Here is a 19187-nt window from a genome sequence, read left to right as displayed (position 1 = left end):
TGTGTTGAGTGTGACACAAACTATACTTTCAAAAGTCTGTATGAAAAAAAGGAATTGACAGCGTACTATGTTTTCAGGACAGTTCAGCTAAGTAGAGGTTACAAATCACATGAATGATTAAAACAAAATAAGACAAAAAGCCTACAAAGAGTACTATGATAGACATCAACACTGACTGAGGAACTGAAGAGTGGGAGGTGAATTTTAACTCTGGAGGAGCAGGAAGTCTTCACAGAGGGCAGAACTTTGACCTGGACTAGGAAAATGTCTACAGTTTTTCCTGATAAAGAGACATGAATAAGAATTTCTGGCCTGGGAAACTGAAGATGAAAATAAATAGAAGTGGTATGTAGTTGACAAAAATGGGAAATTTGGCTTACGCTTAAATGATGGAAGTGAGGTGAAGTAGACATAGAAAAGTAGAACTGGGTCACATTGTGAAGAGCCTTACATGTTGTGAACATGAATTCGTTTCAAGCTGAGAGTGAGGAATCAATCAATGTTTTGTTTTGTTTTCATTCTAGTATGCCAATAGGTTTTAAAAGTATTTTGAAATAACACTGGATATGAAAAATCAAGTGGTTATTGCGATGTGGGTTTTGAATCTATTATAGAAGTAGGCATGGAAAAACAGGAGAAGAGGTATTCAAGAAATATTTCTGAAGCAGCTGATTGAATATTTAGGAAGATTAGAGGATCTGAGGATAATGTAGATTTGTTGGCAAATTCTGTATTTCCATGCTTGAGAAGAAAATTTATCTTCTAAACTATATAAACTTAGGTAACAACATACCAAATTCACATCATCTACGCTGAACAAAATAGGTCACTAATGATGTTCTTTCAGAATACCAAGTAGGGCGATTTGCATAGGCAATACTTTCTAAAATGTGTAGGCAGATGACGGTTAATAACAAATCGTCCTTGTTTAGAATCTGAGGGAACAAAATGAAACAAAACGAACAAGTTCGTGCTACCAACACCTGGATGATAGCAGCAAAGTAGAGGTCACATCTTACACTTCAAGCTTTACGTGTTTATGTGTGTGAGTAGAAGATGTTTCTTTTAGTGACCAAAATGCTTAAAGCCATTTTAAAGTCTATTTTGTTCAATTCAATTTCTTACTTTTTATATTGGTTTGACAGTTCAGAAAACCTAGAATTAGATGAGCCCCAAGAAACACCATACTTCCTCGTGGTTGACAGGGCATATTTGAAACAGAATTTCAGAATTCCAACATGGATTGTTAGCTTTTTTAGCTCTGGCATTTGAAGCTAGTGACTTCATCTTTCTGTACTGCAGTGTATTTATTTGTGAAACAAAAGCGATGGGATCCAGTATTATTAGTAGTAAAATACTGCAGTTAAAATGAGGAATAAATACTAAAAGCAGACGTTGCTGTCAACAGAGGGTAGACTCTGATCTGTGCATTTTGCATGTGTTGTCTCATTTAATCCTTGTAACAAGCCCGTAAATTATGTACTATGAGCGCTGTTTTACAGATGAAGAAACTGTGACACAGAAATGTGGGGTGACTTGCCAAGTCAGCATTTGGCAGCTCCGGGGCTTGAGCTCAGTCAGGGTCCCCTGTCTGTCTTACAATCATGTTATTATCTTGACTCGTCGTGGATGGTTTTATTGTAACCTTCATAAGTAGATGATCTCATATATGTAAAGTAGTTAGAGCAGTGTCTGGCATTAAGGGCCAGTAAATGTTGGTTGCTGTTTGTACAACTGCTATTTCACTACGACTTAATGTAATGGTTAAACTGGAAAGAATGAGTATCTGAAGCTAAATCCTTAACTAAAACACCCATATCTTCTCAATAATATTACTAATGCTTTTTTAGGGAAATCTCTATCACAGCAGCCTGTTACTGTTAATATTCTCCGTTTTTATGTTTGTTAATTATCTGGTTTATTGTCTGTCTGGCTACCAGATTATGAACTTCAGAAAAGAAAGAAGTCTGTCTCCTTTCTTTCTCTTTTGTACCCAGTGGTTAGCAGAGAGCTGAATATATTATAGGCACTCAGTAAATATTTGTTATAAATAAAGTGAAGGCAATAGAAATAAAAAGAAAAAAATCATTTTTCCATTGGTCACATGCATAGCCTATCACAAAAAAATATTAAAATGAGAAGAACATTTTTCATTATTTTTCTCTAACCATTAGAAAATTGCAGCCATGCCCTTGGCATGAAGAATATGTTGTGTAATAGAATTGTAAGCAGAACCTCTCAGGCACACTTAACAGTCTCATTGCCTTTCTCACTGGATCACCTATCTGCTTTGTCTAAAGAGTGACATAAGAAGGCGGATATGTCCTCTAGAGCTAGAGCCAAGTCCAGGTCAGCTCCAGAAAACCATGAGATACCTTATTTCTGTTATGGGGGATTTATTGACTTGGAGGAAAAATAATTACATTCGAAGATGAAGATTTTCTTTTTCCAAAAAAAGGTATTTATGCTAGTATATCGTGCTATATATTATACATATTATTTTATATAGATGCTATATATTATATATGCTATATACTACATATTTATGTATTTATATATAGCGTAACATGCTATATACAAATATTATATTTTTATACTAGTATATCATGCTATATATTATACATATTATTTTATATAGATGCTATATATTATATATGCTATATACTACATATTTATGTATTTATATATAGCGTAACATGCTATATACAAATATGATATTTTTATACTAGTATATCATGCTATATATTAACTACGTTCTTACTTTTACAAAACTTAAATGTCTGATTCCTACTCCATGAAAAAATATCACCAAAATATTTAAATATGTCTATTTAAAAATCTTAAACCACATATTAGCTTTCAGAATTTTGGAACACAGGAGTATAATATAAAGGATATAAACCAGACAGTGGAATGGAGTAAAATATTAGTATCAGTTATTTTCTCATTTTCTCATATACAGACCTTTGGAGAAACAAACACAAGAAAGAAGATGTAAAACTTAAGGATTAATCAATTCTTTATTTAGGGAAAGCATTTCTTAAGTGCCTTTCTTTATTTTTGTTAAGAGGTGATATGTTGGTGCTGATTCTCACCTAAACATGTATTTGAGATCAGATTTGTGAATTGCTTAGGATTGTATCTCCCTTAAATGACTGAAAGATTTTTCATCATTATGTGTATTTTTATTGCATGTTTGTTTTAATTAGTACTGAGTGGATAGTGTGGAAAAAGTCATGTGTTAAACCTCAAATGCATGAGCAATGGGTCTAATCCACAAAGATAGCATGGTACTGATATAAAATACAGAAATGATTATGTGATTTGTGGATGGAAGTGATGATCTTACAGGCATCAAATTTCATTTATCAAACATGAATACTTGATTTTGGTTCAGCTCACTTGATCACATGAAAATAAATAAGTATAGCATAATAATATATTGATGTTCTTTGGAACACAGCATAGAGAATAACTCACTACCTCTGAGAGGTGTATGTTTATGGTTCTACTAAGTAAAAAGATTATGGGTGCTATCACAGTGAAATTTTAATCTAGATATAAAAATTTAATTCTGACAAAAAGAATGAGAATTATATGACAGGAAGGGAAGAGTGCTAGAGACAGAGCTTCAGTAAGATCTCTGTGGTTAGAGTAAAAGGAGATTGCTGTGTTGCAAACAAAGATGTCGAAGGATTAAACTTTTAAACGTTCAATTCTTTTTTTCTTTTCTTTTTTTTTTTTTTTTTTTTTTTTTTGAGACGGAGTCTCACTCTGTCGCCGGGGCTGGAGTGCAGTGGCCGGATCTCAGCTCACTGCAAGCTCCGCCTCCCGGGTTCACGCCATTCTCCTGCCTCAGCCTCCCGAGTAGCTGGGACTACAGGCGCCCGCCACCTCGCCCGGCTAGTTTTTTGTATTTTTTAGTAGAGACGGGGTTTCACCGTGTTAGCCAGGATGGTCTCGATCTCCTGACCTTGTGATCCACCCGTCTCGGCCTCCCAAAGTGCTGGGATTACAGGCTTGAGCCACCGCGCCCGGCCTTTTTTTTTTTTTTTTTTTTTTTTTTGAGAAAGACTTCCACTCTGTCACCCAGTCTGGAGTGAAGTGGGTGCAGTATGGACTCACTGCATCCTCTGCCTCCCAGCTTCAAGCAATTCTCCTGCTCAGCCTGCCGAGTAGCTGGCACTACAGGCGCCCACCACCATGCCCAGCTAATTTTTTGTATTTTTAGTAGAGATGGAGTTTTGCTATGTTGGCCAGGCTGGTCTCAAACTCCTGGCCTCAGGTGATCCTCCCGCCTCAGCCTCCCAAAGTGCTGAGATTGCAGGTGTGAACCACCATGCCCAGCCTAAACTTTCAATTCTACCAAGTCTATCTCTCTTTTAAATCAAGTAAACTATCCATTGCCTTCTCAACCTATTTTTTCTATCTTAATATGTTTAATAAAGCAATAATCCTTATAATATACTTACATAGTCTATAAATTGTATATACAAATGCTTATGCTGTTTTACTCTACTGTTCACAGAAACTTATGTTTAATATGTCTAGTAACTCAAAAACATATAGTGTCATATATTTTAAAACTCTAAACCAAGCTCATATATGCTATATCATACAAATATTGAGAGAAAGTGAACATAATTTCGACCTCTAGTTTTTTCACAATTTTTTGAACTGCAAGATGTTTTATAGACTTCTCCTGTTTCTTGCATTCAAATATTCAATTGTATTTAATTCAAAGCTCCTTTTTAACATACTTAGGTTGAATTTTGCCAAGATTGAATAGAATTGTGTGTGTGTGTGTGTGTGTGTGTGTGTGTGTATTCATATATGAACCATCATCTTTATGTCATTATCAAGAGACAGCAGTATTCTTCTTGGGTATAAGATAGCTGTTTGCAAACCATCTTTAGTCCATGAACTTCTCTTTAAACAGGATTTGGATGTATCACTTGATTAGGATGATGTAATTAATTTTAAATATTTTAGATTTCTTAGGAGATAAATGTCTGCAGCATAGTTACACCTATGGAAAAGAAAACTAGACTTTTTTCTTTTAAAACTGCAGAAATAAAACATATGTATATAAAATATACATATGTATATAAAATATATACATATCTCCAAATCACAAATTCCAAATCCTAATATTGAGAGTTTTAATATAACTTACATATGAAAGTACTTGATAATTGACATTGACATAGACATGACATACTGCCTAGATGGTGAGGATGATACTGGAGGAGACTTTCGCAGTATTTCAACATCCACAATGCAAGCACCAAGGGAGCAAGTATTTTTCTATATTTTGATCACCGCAATGTCCCCACCTCTAGAACAATATATTGTACATAGTATGCAATGAATATTTATTGAATAAATTAATACAGATTTGTAAACGATCACCCTACTTAGGTTTTAGATCAGTAAAATGAGAATGTAGGGATTTGGATGTTACTTGTCTGAGGGAGGTATGACAAAAGCCTAGTATGTGAGCTGTTAAGGCAGTGTTGTTGTCCTTCAATAAACTATTTTTACTGTTAAATGCTAAATTACTGAAAAAAGTCAACATATAACAGAGGTATATGTCCTAAAGCAGAATTTACAAAAATCTTATATTCTATATACTTCCTTGCAAAATCCTTCTATGGTTTACAGAGCATTTCCATGAAATTGAATAATATGGTACTGTAATATCAATTTTACTCTGAAGATTTTTTAGCTACTGAGTAGATAAAAATTCTTTCCTTCAGCAGCATGCTGAGTAATAGTCACATAACTGCATAGACATGGCTGTCGTGGTTCCTTCTCCTGGATGTTTCCTTTTGTGACAAAATCAAGTTAAAAAAAAAAAAATCCCAAGTAGACACATACAATTAAATTGCTTTGTGATAAGTGCTTTAAACAAACTAAATGGAGAGTGGGAGTTTGAGGATTGAAAGACTCTGTAGTTACACTGATTAGATGAGCCAATTTTGAGAAGGTGGCATTTAAGCTGAGATCTGAAAGTTGCAACTTAAACTTAAAAAGGGACTTTTGCCTTTGGGATGGCATCTGGAATATCTGCAGAGGCAGGCATAGAGGACACTGGGAGAGAAAGAGGAAAAGGGTTACTACACCTTGATGTACAGCAATCAGTAGACTTGGAAATGCTTGCATCTGATAGTACCACTTACAAAAATGAAATATGCTGTCAAGTAATTATTATGAGACTCTCAGTTTTTTACACTGTCCACCAATGATTGGGATATTAAATTAACTGTCTAGTATAAAGCAAACAAATTAAATTTTTGAGAATATGTAAACAAATGCAGTATAATTTCATGTAAATTTGACTATATTTCTATTTTCTATTTGATTTATTTATTTTATACATGTTTCCCAGGATAGTCCACTGGTCTTACAGTCTGACAGGAATGTAACAGTGAATGCAAGAAATCACATGGGGCAGTTAACTGGACAGCTGACCATAGGTGAGTGTTTTGGGTAAAGAAAGATTGCTCCTACTGTGCTTGGTGTTTTTGTTGTTGTTGTTTTTGTTTTTTGTTTTGTTGTTGTTGTTGTTTTGAGACGGAGTCTCACTCTGTCACCAGGCTGGAGTGCACTTTGGGAGGCCAAGGCGGGCCGATCACGAGGTCAAGCGATTGAGACCATCCTGGCCTACTGTGCTTGTTTTAATTGAGAAAAGTAAAAATATGTTATTTCTCTGATACATAACCCAGCATCCCATTACAGCCCAGTTTTCTTGTACATGATTTGACGTGTCATAAGCTGCTCATGTTTCCTCTATTTAGTAGTTATTACTCTTGTCAATATATTATTATGAGATTGAATTATATTTATTTTGCTGATCATTACTCTTGAATTATGAAATGCACCATTTTTCTAAGACATATTTTCATAGCATATGTTAAATTATAATAAATAAACTTAAGGAAACGTGAGATGATATAACATTTTTAGGTCTATGTCCCTTTTCTAGGGGAAATATTTTCTAATAAATTGTATCTGCTTATATAAATTAGAAATTACATGAGTTGAGTATAATAAATATTAACATTTATCAATTACTTCTATATTTGATGTTGAAATTATGTGTATTTTAAGATTTATGGGCTTTACGTGTTATTAACAAATTAATGGTGAAATATTAATTTTTTCTCATCTCAAATAAATATTTTAACTTAGAGATTTATATCAAAATACAAGATGTGATTACTTGACTCAGTTTTTATAAGAAGGCAAATAAGTAATTTGTAATGTAAAGTTTTGATATGCATGTAGATTCTGAATTATTTTTATAACACTGTATTGGTTCTGTGGATAAATTGCTTAACGTAAACATTACATATCTCTTTATACATACATACACATATATATAAAGAGATAGAGAATGAGAAAGAGAAAGAGGGAAGTAAATTACAGCTTTGAGGACTGAGGTATTGTTATTTTAATGAGAAACTAATCATCTTTAAATGCAAATGTATGTTTCCAATAGTTCTAATTAAATTATGCAAAAATATTACATTTGAAATATGAGCTTTAAAAACATGAATCTGGATTCTGTGTACTTAATTTGTAGGTATATGTTTTTTAATATTTGTTTTCATGAAACCAAAAGGGAAACATTTTAGCATATACAAATTTTCTAAATATATAATTTTATTTGTAAAAATTGTTTCGCTTTACATCATAAAAGTTTGTCATTACATATCTATTAATTGCTACAACTGGATAATGTTTTGTGATAATTAGAAATATAGCAGTTATAGAGGGGTGCTATTAGCAAATGGATTCAAGATTAAATAAAAGAAATATGTGTATGGATATAGAACTAATTCAGAAGCAAAAACCGTCCACTTAAATATTCGTACTAATTCACTCCTGTTATGTTGGAACTAAAGAAACTATAGGCCTATGGAAACAGGCCTAACCTTGGTAGATTTTCCATATCCTAATTTTCTTAAAGTTGAGAACTCTTCAGCCAGATGGAACTTCCTTTTGCAATCAGTCTTTGATATAAAAAGTTCTCAGTAGAAATGTCAAAATGTAAATTAAGAGTCGGGCGCGGTGCCTCATGCCTGTAATCCCAGCACTTTGGGAGGCTGAGGCGGGTGGATCACGAGGTCAAGAGATCGAGATCATCCCATCCAACATGGTGAAACCCCACCTCTACTAAAAATACAAAAATTAGACAGGCATGGTGGTGTGTGCCTGTAGTCCCAGCTACTTGGGAGGCTGTGGCAGGAGAATCACTTGAACCCGGAGGTGGAGGCTGCAGTGAGCCGAGATCGGGCCACTGCACTCCAGCCTCGGCAACAGAGTGAGACTCTGACTCAAAAAAAAAAAAAAAAAAGTAAATTAACTGCACAATGGTTATATACCCATGCCCACTGTCAGACACAATAGCTACATAATTCCTGCCTATAGAGCAAAGCAATCATTTGATTATATGAAGTACAAATACTGTTTGCATTTCACTGCATGCTTTCCTGCAGGAAATAAAGAATATAGTGTGCTAGGATTTTCAGTTACCCTTCCAAACTGATTGTAATTTTATATTGATATTTGCCAAATCAGAGAAAAATAACAAGAGGAGGAGGGAGAAAGAAAAAAATGTTAAGCTGAGTTTTAAATGCAGCAAATTATTAAGTTAATAACACAGCAGCTTATTGTGCAGAGAAATACATTTATTCCAGTGAGGATTTAACTTAAAAACTATTTAATATCCTGGTCCTTTGAGTGTATTTTTGATGATTTATGTATTTTTACTGGTTTGCATATTTTAATGAACATAGAACAAAAGAAGACTAGGGCTGTGTGAAAGGAGATAATGTATTCATTTTTGAAACAAAGGCACAGGGAGCTACTTAGTAGTTGGTTGGGTGCCAGCAAACTAGTTAATCTTTTGGACCCTCAGTTTTCTCATCTCTAAAATGGGGATAATGACACATTTTGAATGCGGTTATAAGCATTATGGTGATGTCAGTGTCTACAAATGGTAGGCAATTGTATATTGAATCTATTACTGTGATGATGGTGAGTGTAATTATTGGTATCACTTACATTACAAATACAGTGATATTATGGGAGAAATCTCATGATGGTTTTCTATTCTGTGTATTTGTGTGATATTAGATAAGGTTGAATTATGATACTGTTGAGAGGTATGTTACAAAACACAACACAGAAAGTGTATCCCGTGTTCAGAAACTCTTCAATCATGGAAGAATAAATTTACCTTTATGTAGAGTTTGAAGACATACTTGAATGAGGCAATGTAGGAAATTAAAATTTATTTCTAAAGACTCTAATTTTAATTGTGTATACATAAAGTAGCTGTTCTAACCCTCCTTGTCTATTTCTTTTCTTATTCTTTCAGTTTTTATGTGTATAGCCTTGATTATAGTAGAGTCATGATACTATTTTTGCAATATTAAAAAAAAACTACCACACAAACTGAATAGTTATGGAAAAGAATTTCAGTTACTCTTCATTTTCTAAGTAAAACAATTCTGTTGTCTACCAATCGAATGCATCGATTTCTGTTAGAAAGGTATACTCAGTTCTAAAAATATAACAATTTGAATATTTTTCCAGATTTTATTCTCATTGTACCATTTTCCTCAAAAATGTATCTAAGTAGTTTCAGCAAAGCAAGTATCAATTTCTCTTGTACCCTACCTTTTTCTTTCTCTGTAAGCCTAGCTTCCTACTAATTCCACTCGCAAGGATATATGTAGTTCAGTGATTAGACCAACCCATGTGGTAACTCTAATCCTGACTCACTGATACAATTTTAAATCAAATTATTTCTAATACAACAAATGCAAAAGAGAAATATTTTATACATACACTGGCTCAAGCATAATAAAAACTAAATCTAAATATTTTAAAACTTTAGGAAGACAAATCAATTTGACAAACAATTTTGTGAATTGATAAAGTTTCAGGCTTTATGAATTTGACCAGATAATATCCAGTTTCCCCCATTAAGTCTAGGATTCTAATTTTCATGACCTTCATAACATTGGAGGAGATTGCGAACTCAAGATTTCTTCCTCCAAATTTCTCTTCTTAGAATAAAGCTGAAAGAGAGGAATGAGATTGTTGTTGAGAAGTGGTTAAAGAAAGTACAACATCCCAAGAGGTCAGACTCCTTGAAGAAAAAGCAAGAACTTTCTTAAACAAGTCTCAGAATCATTCTCCAGGTCAACATTTTCTATTATTTAATCTATAATTACTATGTTCTTTAGCAGAATATTATTTTTCTTTTATAGGTGAAAAAAGTATGTGACTTTACGTGTGTTATATATTCATATATGTTGATAACATGATGATATTTTCCATGACTTTCTATCAAAAAAGTGGGTAAAAGATGTAAATTATGCACCATCTTTGTGAAGTTTATTTTATTATCTCAGGAAACAACTACAGTATGTGATATATAGAATAAAAATCTTTATGGTAGTATAAATAAAATATGATATAGTTTTGATATAGACTTTGTTTACAACATTAATAATAATTCTGTAGTAATTTGGTTCACTGAAAACGTAATACTCTTTCCCACAATATCATGAGGATAATTATATATTATTTATCAATAACATTACATTGATATTTAACAGACTATATTTAAACCACTTTTATAAGTAGTTAACAAAGTATAGGTTGATTTCAGTAAAATAATTTATCCTTTAAAAATCTTAGCCAACCTGGCTGTTTTTAAGCTATAGATTGCATTTTTCTTATGTTACAGAAAAGATATTTTATTTTTGATAAAGCAATGGCTAAAACCTAATATAATATTTTCCTTTCTCATGTGCGTTATGCCATCATTCTATAGCTGAAGGATAAAAATGAAAGGAGGATAAATTCAGAAACTGGAAAAAGAATAATCTTAACTGGTAGAGCTAGCTTTGTGTTTTTTATTTTGTTTATTTGTTTGTTTTGTTAGTGTTCTGCATTTCAATTTTAGTCACAGTGACTTTTGAGATACTTACCATGGCTACTTATGGGGTCCTATGTCATAAACAAGAAGAAGTTCCACAATCCCACATCTATATTATTATCCCAGTAAAACATTAAGGTTAATTGGGTATTAAAAAACTGAATGTCATTCTGAAATTTTAGTTTTAGAGTGTGCCTAAAAACCAGTGTTATGCTTTAAATAGGATCTCCTATTTCATTATAGGTCTCCTTGTTTAATGCTCAATAAATTTGGAAGAATGAATTCTGAATGAATTAACAGCTAGGAAAGGCTTGCTGTTATTGTCAGAATCATTTACTTGTCTTTGATATTCTCATTTCTACTTATCAAAAATCAGTGGCATAACCAAATTGTATAAAAATCTTAATTATAATCTTTACTTTCTCATTTTCTGTTTTTCCTCAGTAATTCTTGAAACTTAGGCCTTAAATAAGCCTGACTGTATGTTAATAAGGAAGAATGTCATTTGCAAGCAATTAAACAAAGTGATATTTTTATTTATTATGATTTTCCTTTTTCATATTTTACACTTTGAGCAATTAACATCACTTAACAATAGAAACTGTTGTAGACAGCTTCTGTAGCAGAGTTGACTCTGGTTTCTTCAGAGATCTGAGGTGCTTGCCTTCTTTTTCCAAGAAGGTTTATCAAGTCATGGAGTGGAGATGATGATAGTCAGATGGGCCACAATAAAGGTATCAAGATTAATCATTTGCACTTCTCAGAGTGTGTCAATCAGCTACACATTTAAAAATAAAAAAACCTCTCTCTCTCTCTCTGTGTGTATATATATATATGTGTGTATATATATGAGACAAAAGAAGATTTGTTTGTTTAGAAAATTAACCATTAGGATTCCGAAAGTAAATAATTTTTAAAATTTGTTTTCCTGTATTTTTTGAGTCAATATCTGTTAATACGAGCATCCATGTTATGAAATAACTTCCATTTTAAAATTATATAAGTTTATGAAAAGATTCACATATATGTAAAGTTTCTATTAGTAGGTCTTTACTCATAAGAAGGCATATCTATCTTATAGAATAATTAAACTACAGTGATGCTCCTGGTAATAAAGATGTAAAAGGAAATATAACCAAATGACCCCACTATACTTTAAAAGAATGCATATGATCTTATGAGAAACAAACACATTTTTCTCACATGTGCTGAACAAAATATACATTTTGTTTAATAGAGAGAAATGTGGATGACGTAATGTGCACTATTTTTAATAACTCTACATTTAAAGAAGCATTGAGCCTAGTAATCCTCTGACAAAATGCTTTAAAGAAGGCTGGATGCATGACAAAAAGGGCAGTTATGTAAAATAATTGTGGAAGGGAGACAAAGAAACAGAGCATGTTTATTGGTCCAACTCAATTCACACTTACTTGCAAGACATGGTTTGTCTGTCTTTTAAATACAGTTTAAATGATATATAATTGGACCTGTGTTTGCCATTGGTCAGTTGGGGTGAGATCTTAAAACGTTAGTTGACTATGGCCGGACCTGTTCATTTCCATAATAGCATGACCTGATGATGAAATTAATATTGATGAAATTCCTTTTAAAAAAGCTGAAGACCTTCCCTAAGACTCTTAACTGGATTAATGCCCCTCTGCCCGCCTCCAACATCCTTCAACATCCAAGAACTCTCTCTCTCTTCTCCTCTCTCTCTCCTCCCCTCTCTGCCCCCACAACACACACACTTGCCCCAAGAATCAAAGCAAGGAAAGTACTAGGAAGCAAAGTCAGGTCAGGACAACTTTTAGAAAGATTTCCGAGTCCACACACATAAACTGATTAAAACCTCAGCATTCTAATATCTTCAAAAACTATTTTTAGGAAGGACATATACTTCACCAGTTAATAGCATGGATTCTGGAGACTGCTAAATCCCAGATCTGTCAACTGCCAGCTATGTGACCTCATGTACATTACTCCAGGCATCCATTCCAGGTTTCTGCAGGGATAATATGAGTATTCGCCTCATACAGTAGATGTGAAAATTAAATATGTTAATATATAATAAGGTATTGAAACACTTCCTGGAGCATAATATGCATTATGTATAAGTTAGTGATTGTGATTTTTTTGTTAGCCCTGCATGTGTACTACTCTATACACATGACCAAGTCTCTGGGATTTAGTTGCCTTGTGTATGAAATGAGTCTATTTTGCTAGATTGTCTCCATGACTCTTTTCTGTTCCAAGTCTAAATATTGAAAAGCTACTTTTTACCTTTGGATAAGGGAGTCAGTTGATGAATCTCCTGGTCCTTACATTGCTCAATATTTAGTTGTCCTGACAAAATGCCATCTGATTTGATTTTTTGACATCTTAGTCATACAGCATAGGCACATATTTTGCACAAAAATTTAAAATGAAGAAGGTAAATGAGCATGTCTAAATCAACATCCTAGTTATGGTTTTACTCTTTCATCAAGTTTTGGCTTATAAAATGTTTTTTTTTTCCCCAATGAAATTTAATCCACAAAATAATTTAAGTCCAATTAGCTTATTTTTGTTAGTGCTAAGCATAAGCATTTTTTTGTTCCTAAATGAATAGAGAAAACATGTAGACGAGGGTCTTATAATAAATATTTAAAGGCCTTGAAAATGACATGTAATCTTGCATTAAAGCAATTACAGTGAACACCTGGGGATCGTTTAATTGACTGCAGATGGTATAGGACGTGTAAAAACCAAATTTACGTTTTTTGTCATTGACTCTTTTTTTTTTTTTTTTTATACTTTAAGTTCTAGGGTACATGTGCATAACGTGCAGGTTTGTTACATATGTATACTTATGCCATGTTGGTGTGCTGCACCCATCAACTCGTCAGCACCCATCAATTCATCATTTCCACTGGGGCCTATCATGGGGAGGGGGGAGGGGGGAGGAGGGAGGGATTGCATTGGGGAGTTATACATGACTCATTTGTTTTTAACTTAGAGAATGTCGTAATCGTCTGGGATAATTTAATAAGAATGAATGTTTGATGTAAAGTGAGCTGTGCAAATCTTGAAGGGTAGATCAACAAAACACTTAGGTTTAATACTACATATACACTTCAAATGATGAAATGCATTGTTGATTTTGGGTTCATTATTATTCATGTTAATAAATTTATAATTAATCCATTTGAGGAAATTGTAAGTTGAAGTAGATACCTGTGATAGCAGGAGAAGGATGTCACACTTTAGAAATTAGAACTCGCAGTCTTTGTAACTCAGGTGTAATGAGAATTATGTCTGAAGGCAAGACACTAATGATTATGTTTTGAAAAGTTGTATCAAAGGATTATTTATATTATTTTTTAAACATCCTGACTCATTATACCAATTCCTCAAAGTTGTGCATTGTTTGTGTCCTACAAACAGAAATATGGACTGGCTCAAATATTTAATTAAATTCACATTTATTTGTAGAGATACAAGTGCAGAATCAGGGAATACTACAGATTTTCCTTCCTGGAGGACCTAGACTAAAACCTGAAGGAGACGATTTGGCTGGTCATCTTCAATCTTTGCTGGCTTGCTCCTTCTCTTTCTAAGTACCCCATGCGCTTGTTTAACATCAATCACTGCAGTTCTACAAAGCCAGCTCCACTTAACAGTGCTCTGTGCTATGGTCTTAAAGACCATTCTTGCATGGTATTGGCCTCTACTTCTTAAGACCAAGGGTACCTAATCTGCTAAAATAATTCATGCCTACGTGTCAATGAATTCTATATCTTTGAAATTTTTCCTTTTCCAGACAAAATATATGTATTTCAAACTATGACCTTTGGTAACAATATCTTTAATTGTTAAAGTGATTCTAGTCTTGAGGGTATAGAAATCAGGGTGATAGGATAAAGTGAGAAACAGTGCCTCTTTTAAGACATATTGTAAAGGTGTCCTCCTCCTTTATTTTAGCACTACTTAGGCCACTCCATCTCCTTATATATTAATAAAAAAGGTGATGCAAGTCTATTTCAATAAATATAATGCATAGACTATTTCTTAAGTGTGCAATACTGCAGAAATCACTAAGCAGATGAATAAACATTTTATTAATTTGGTAATTATATAAATTTATCCAAAATATGAGTATATCTCTAGTGTTTGAATTTTAATATTAAAGTAATTGTAATAAAATAGAAATGATATATTACAGGGCCAGTTAAAAGATAAAAGCAAAATAAAGTAACAAAAGAGTGGTTTTAAATTTTCTCTTTTAGATATTTCATTAGACCTTATGACTACATAACTTATCTGAAATTAATGAGTCTATAGCTTAAACACTTAACCAAGCATTGTTTTTAATGAGGCTCCCTTTGTGGGACCTCAGAATTGCAGGTGCATTGGAGTTCCATATATAATTGACTTATGGAACATGCAGTTTTATGTTTGCCTTAATAAGAAACGTGTCTTTGGAAATTTGGCTAATGGGGCATAATGTTCACAAATGTAAGGTTATGGGAATAATTATCTGAAAACATCAGGAGGCAGGAAGCTAAATAAAATGTAGGAGTCCATATATATACAGAAGATCATTCACTTCAGTATTAGGGTTCCTAAATGAGGTGGCACCCAAGCCCAGATGACTGTCCAACAATACTAATTGCCTGGTCATGGGGTAGAGAGAGAAGCTAGGGGGAAACAGTTACTTATGATCTAAGTCTGTTAACTACAGTAGCATTTTTCTCCTGACTTTCACTTTGGATTTTGTATCTATTCTTGTATTTAGTTTTGGAAAAATTCCAAGTCAGATAATGTATATACCAGAAAAATAAACCACGGTGGGAATAGAAACTTGAGCAAAGGAAGAGGAGAAAATGAACCCCAGCTATTCTTCTGTTTCCAGAAGACATTGCCTTTGCCATATTTCATCTTTCTACAAAGATTATTGAATGCAATTCAAAGACCAGCCTGCCACTTCAGGGAGGCCTGCATTGCAGACTAAGAAAATATGCTTTCTTTCCTCATATCTCTTCCAGAGGTCCTTATGATTCCACATCCTTATTCTTCTCACTTGCGGGTTCTTAGCTCACCTAACCTGTAAGCTACTAATTCAATCAGCTACCTAAAGCACACTAGAGTATTATAGGTAAATATATCTGGGGAAGAAAGCCTTCAATATTACACATTAAGAAATTGACCATACATATTTTCACATTAGAGGCTTTGAGAAATCATAAGTCACAAGTATAATGACTAAAATAAAAGATACAGACAGTACTAAGTGTTAGATTGGACACAAAGCTACTGGAACTTTGATATTCCTGCTGCTAAAATTGCAAAACATTACACCATTCTGAAAAAACAGTTTACCTATTCCTATCAAGTTACACATGCAACTACCATATGGTCCAACAATCTCACTCCTAGGTGATTGCCCAAGTTAAATAAAAACATGTTTACGCCATAAAGTTTATAGAGATATTTACAGCAGCTCTATCCACAATTGCCAACAACAAGAGTCAACTCAAATATCCTTCAGCAAGACAATGGATGAATACACTGTGATATATTAACACAGTGGAGTGGTATTCAACAACGTTTTAAAAAAGCTATTGACATTATGTTAGGTAAAATAAGTCAGTCTGGCAATTCATATACTATATGATGGCATTTATATGACTTTCTTAAAAGGACAAAACTATGGTAAAACCAGATTCATGTGTAGTTCATAGGGATGGCATGGAGGAGGGGTTAGGTACAAGGGGATAGCACAAGAGAGTTTTTGGAGGGTGATGACTCTGTCCTGTATTTTGACTGTAGTAATGATTACACAGCAATCTGCTTGTGGTAGGATTCATAGAGGTATACACCAAAAATTGACTATTTATTAACTTGAAAAATTTTTAAGTGTTTCCCAAATTTACATGATGTCTGTCTTTTTATATATATATAAGTTAACATTCTGAACACTAATATTTTCTTCATGCAACTATTTAATACTGCACTTCAGGTCCAGGGGGGAATTTATCCTGTATGCCTGGGTTTTTATAACCCTACTTGACACATGGTAGCCCCCAAGTAAGTGTGGAATAAGTCATTAGAATATGTTGAACATTTTCTCCAAGACTTATTTTTTTAGATCTTGGTTTTCATGAGATAATTTTCCAAAATGTGTGTCACTACTTTATTCTGGCTCATGATTCTGTTTGTTCTTTACTTCACATTTCTGAAATATGGAGGCATTCATAATCTTCATATTCAGGAACATTGAGTGTCTTAGAATAATGCCCACATTTCTTTTACTGGTGATTTTTGGTTCATTTGTGATTATATTGTTACTGAATATTATTTAAAGGAGTTTCTTGTTCTTGAACCATCATCCTTTTCAAAATAAACCTTATGATTGCATAGATCTTATCAAATAACTTGTGGAAACTTTTGACAAGGTCTGTGGTATGTGTGTAACTTTCTTTCTTTCAGAGGTATCATCAAATGTATAATAAATGCTTGTTGGTCTCAGAGTTCTCATTATTGAAATAACTCAATCCTTATTCTTGACTTAAAGCAAGTTTGGACTCGTCTCATTTCATTTTCACTCTTAAGGCTGATAAAATTATTTACAAATAATTTCCGGTTGAGATAGCTATCATTGCTGTTGGCTTCGTCTGTTTTTATGTCACCTATATCTGCTATCTAAGTTGTGCTGTGTGCTCATTATACATACAGTGAAGGTTTATTATACATGCTTCTTTAGCATATCACAGATATGTGGATAACAGCCAAATCTATCCTTCTGACTTTTTCTCTCTTCTAGCATAAAACCCAATGAACCAATTATTATGATTTTTGTGGTTATGCCTACACCTGACTATCATGTTGATTTCTAATTCAACATTCATCTATCACTGGGTATTTTAAAAACACTAAGTGGTCATTTAGCTCATCCTCAATTTTTAGTATTAAGAGATAGTGGTACCTAAGTTTATTTTCAACACTAATATTTCATATTTGCCGAGAGTTTTTTTTAAGTTTAACAAAACTAATCAGCTTACCTTCAAAACCCAGCTTTTCTTTTTTATATTCTCACACATAAACAGCATATCATTTAGAATAGCCCATAACTTTTTTGGGATACAACAAATACATCACCTCTGCTATGAGTAACTTTCTTAAAGCACGATAAAAATAGAAATTATCTATCATCTTCATTGGTTAAAATCACATTATCACATTGATAAGAGGAAAGAGATGAATGCAAGTAATGTGAAACTACTGCAAACTACATATGCTCCACTGAAAACGTGTATGATTCTTAGGAATGAGTAGCTTTAAAAGAGAATGCATTTAGAATGTAAAAAAAAATAATACGTGGCAAAGCTGATTTAGTGTCAAACAGAAGTTCACTGGCTGCACGTAGAAAATGATGAACACCAAATATGCCTTTGCAAAATAAACCAAAGGAATTCCTTTATGTAGAGAATATTTAGCAGCTTGAGGAAAACGTTGGTAGGGTCACAGCATAAGTAACAAGAGCAAGTAGTTTTGAAATAAAATCTGATAAGTGTTTCCAAGAAAGAATATTAGGTGCTGTTACAAGTAATTTAATGATGACTATGATTTTAAATGGGCCTTCTGGCCTCCTTCCATTCTCTACTTTGCTATGCCTTTTTCTCCCTGACCATTTTATAATTTTTATGGTGACATAATAAAAGCTTTTCTGTGTCAGACCTTCCATAGATATGAACTTACTGTTTTTCTGTCTTTCTACATAGTCAACATAATAAAGTAATAAATAAATATTTTAGCATAATTGAGCTTTCACATAGGGAAATATTTCAAGATGCATGAAGTTACATAATATATTCTAAATGGTGACCCTGAGTTTTAGCATAAAGCTAGGGCAGCACAACTAGAACATTTAAAGGATTTTCCAGCTCACTGCTCCTGCATCCCTTTCACCTTCAGAGCTAGAAATATTCCCTCTGTGTCTGCCCCTAGCTCGCACCCACCATAGTACCTGGTGCTAATCTTATCTGCTGACAAGGAGAATACTGAACCTTATTGCAATGTCATTATTGGTTCTTTTCTGTCCTTGGTATTTCCATCCCCTATTAAATGAATTTCTGGATATACTAGTGTAATAATTAATTATCTCCTTTGTCAGGAAAGGTGGTTTGCATATGAAAGGCCTAGGTTCAAGTTCAGTCCATATTGTATTATTTTTAAATACAAGTTC

The 19187-nt window shown here is 33.3% G+C and overlaps 1 protein-coding gene across 6 annotated transcripts in view; it reads left to right on the top strand.

Moving 5' to 3' along the window:
- SGCZ (sarcoglycan zeta) overlaps nt 1–19187 on the top strand; it is a 1206077-nt gene that overhangs the window by 1060058 nt on the left and 126832 nt on the right. For all 6 annotated transcript variants that reach the window (XM_030937797.1, XM_030937792.1, XM_030937796.1 and 3 more), the window contains one exon: nt 6392–6479. In XM_030937797.1, the coding sequence (XP_030793657.1) occupies nt 6392–6479 (88 nt within the window). The remainder of the gene's footprint in view (nt 1–6391; nt 6480–19187) is intronic.

This window comes from Rhinopithecus roxellana, chromosome 9, assembly GCF_007565055.1.
Source record: "Rhinopithecus roxellana isolate Shanxi Qingling chromosome 9, ASM756505v1, whole genome shotgun sequence".
Taxonomy (NCBI): Eukaryota; Metazoa; Chordata; class Mammalia; order Primates; family Cercopithecidae; genus Rhinopithecus; species Rhinopithecus roxellana.
Note: the sequence above shows the minus strand (reverse complement) of the source record. Positions and strands in the feature narration are given on the sequence as shown.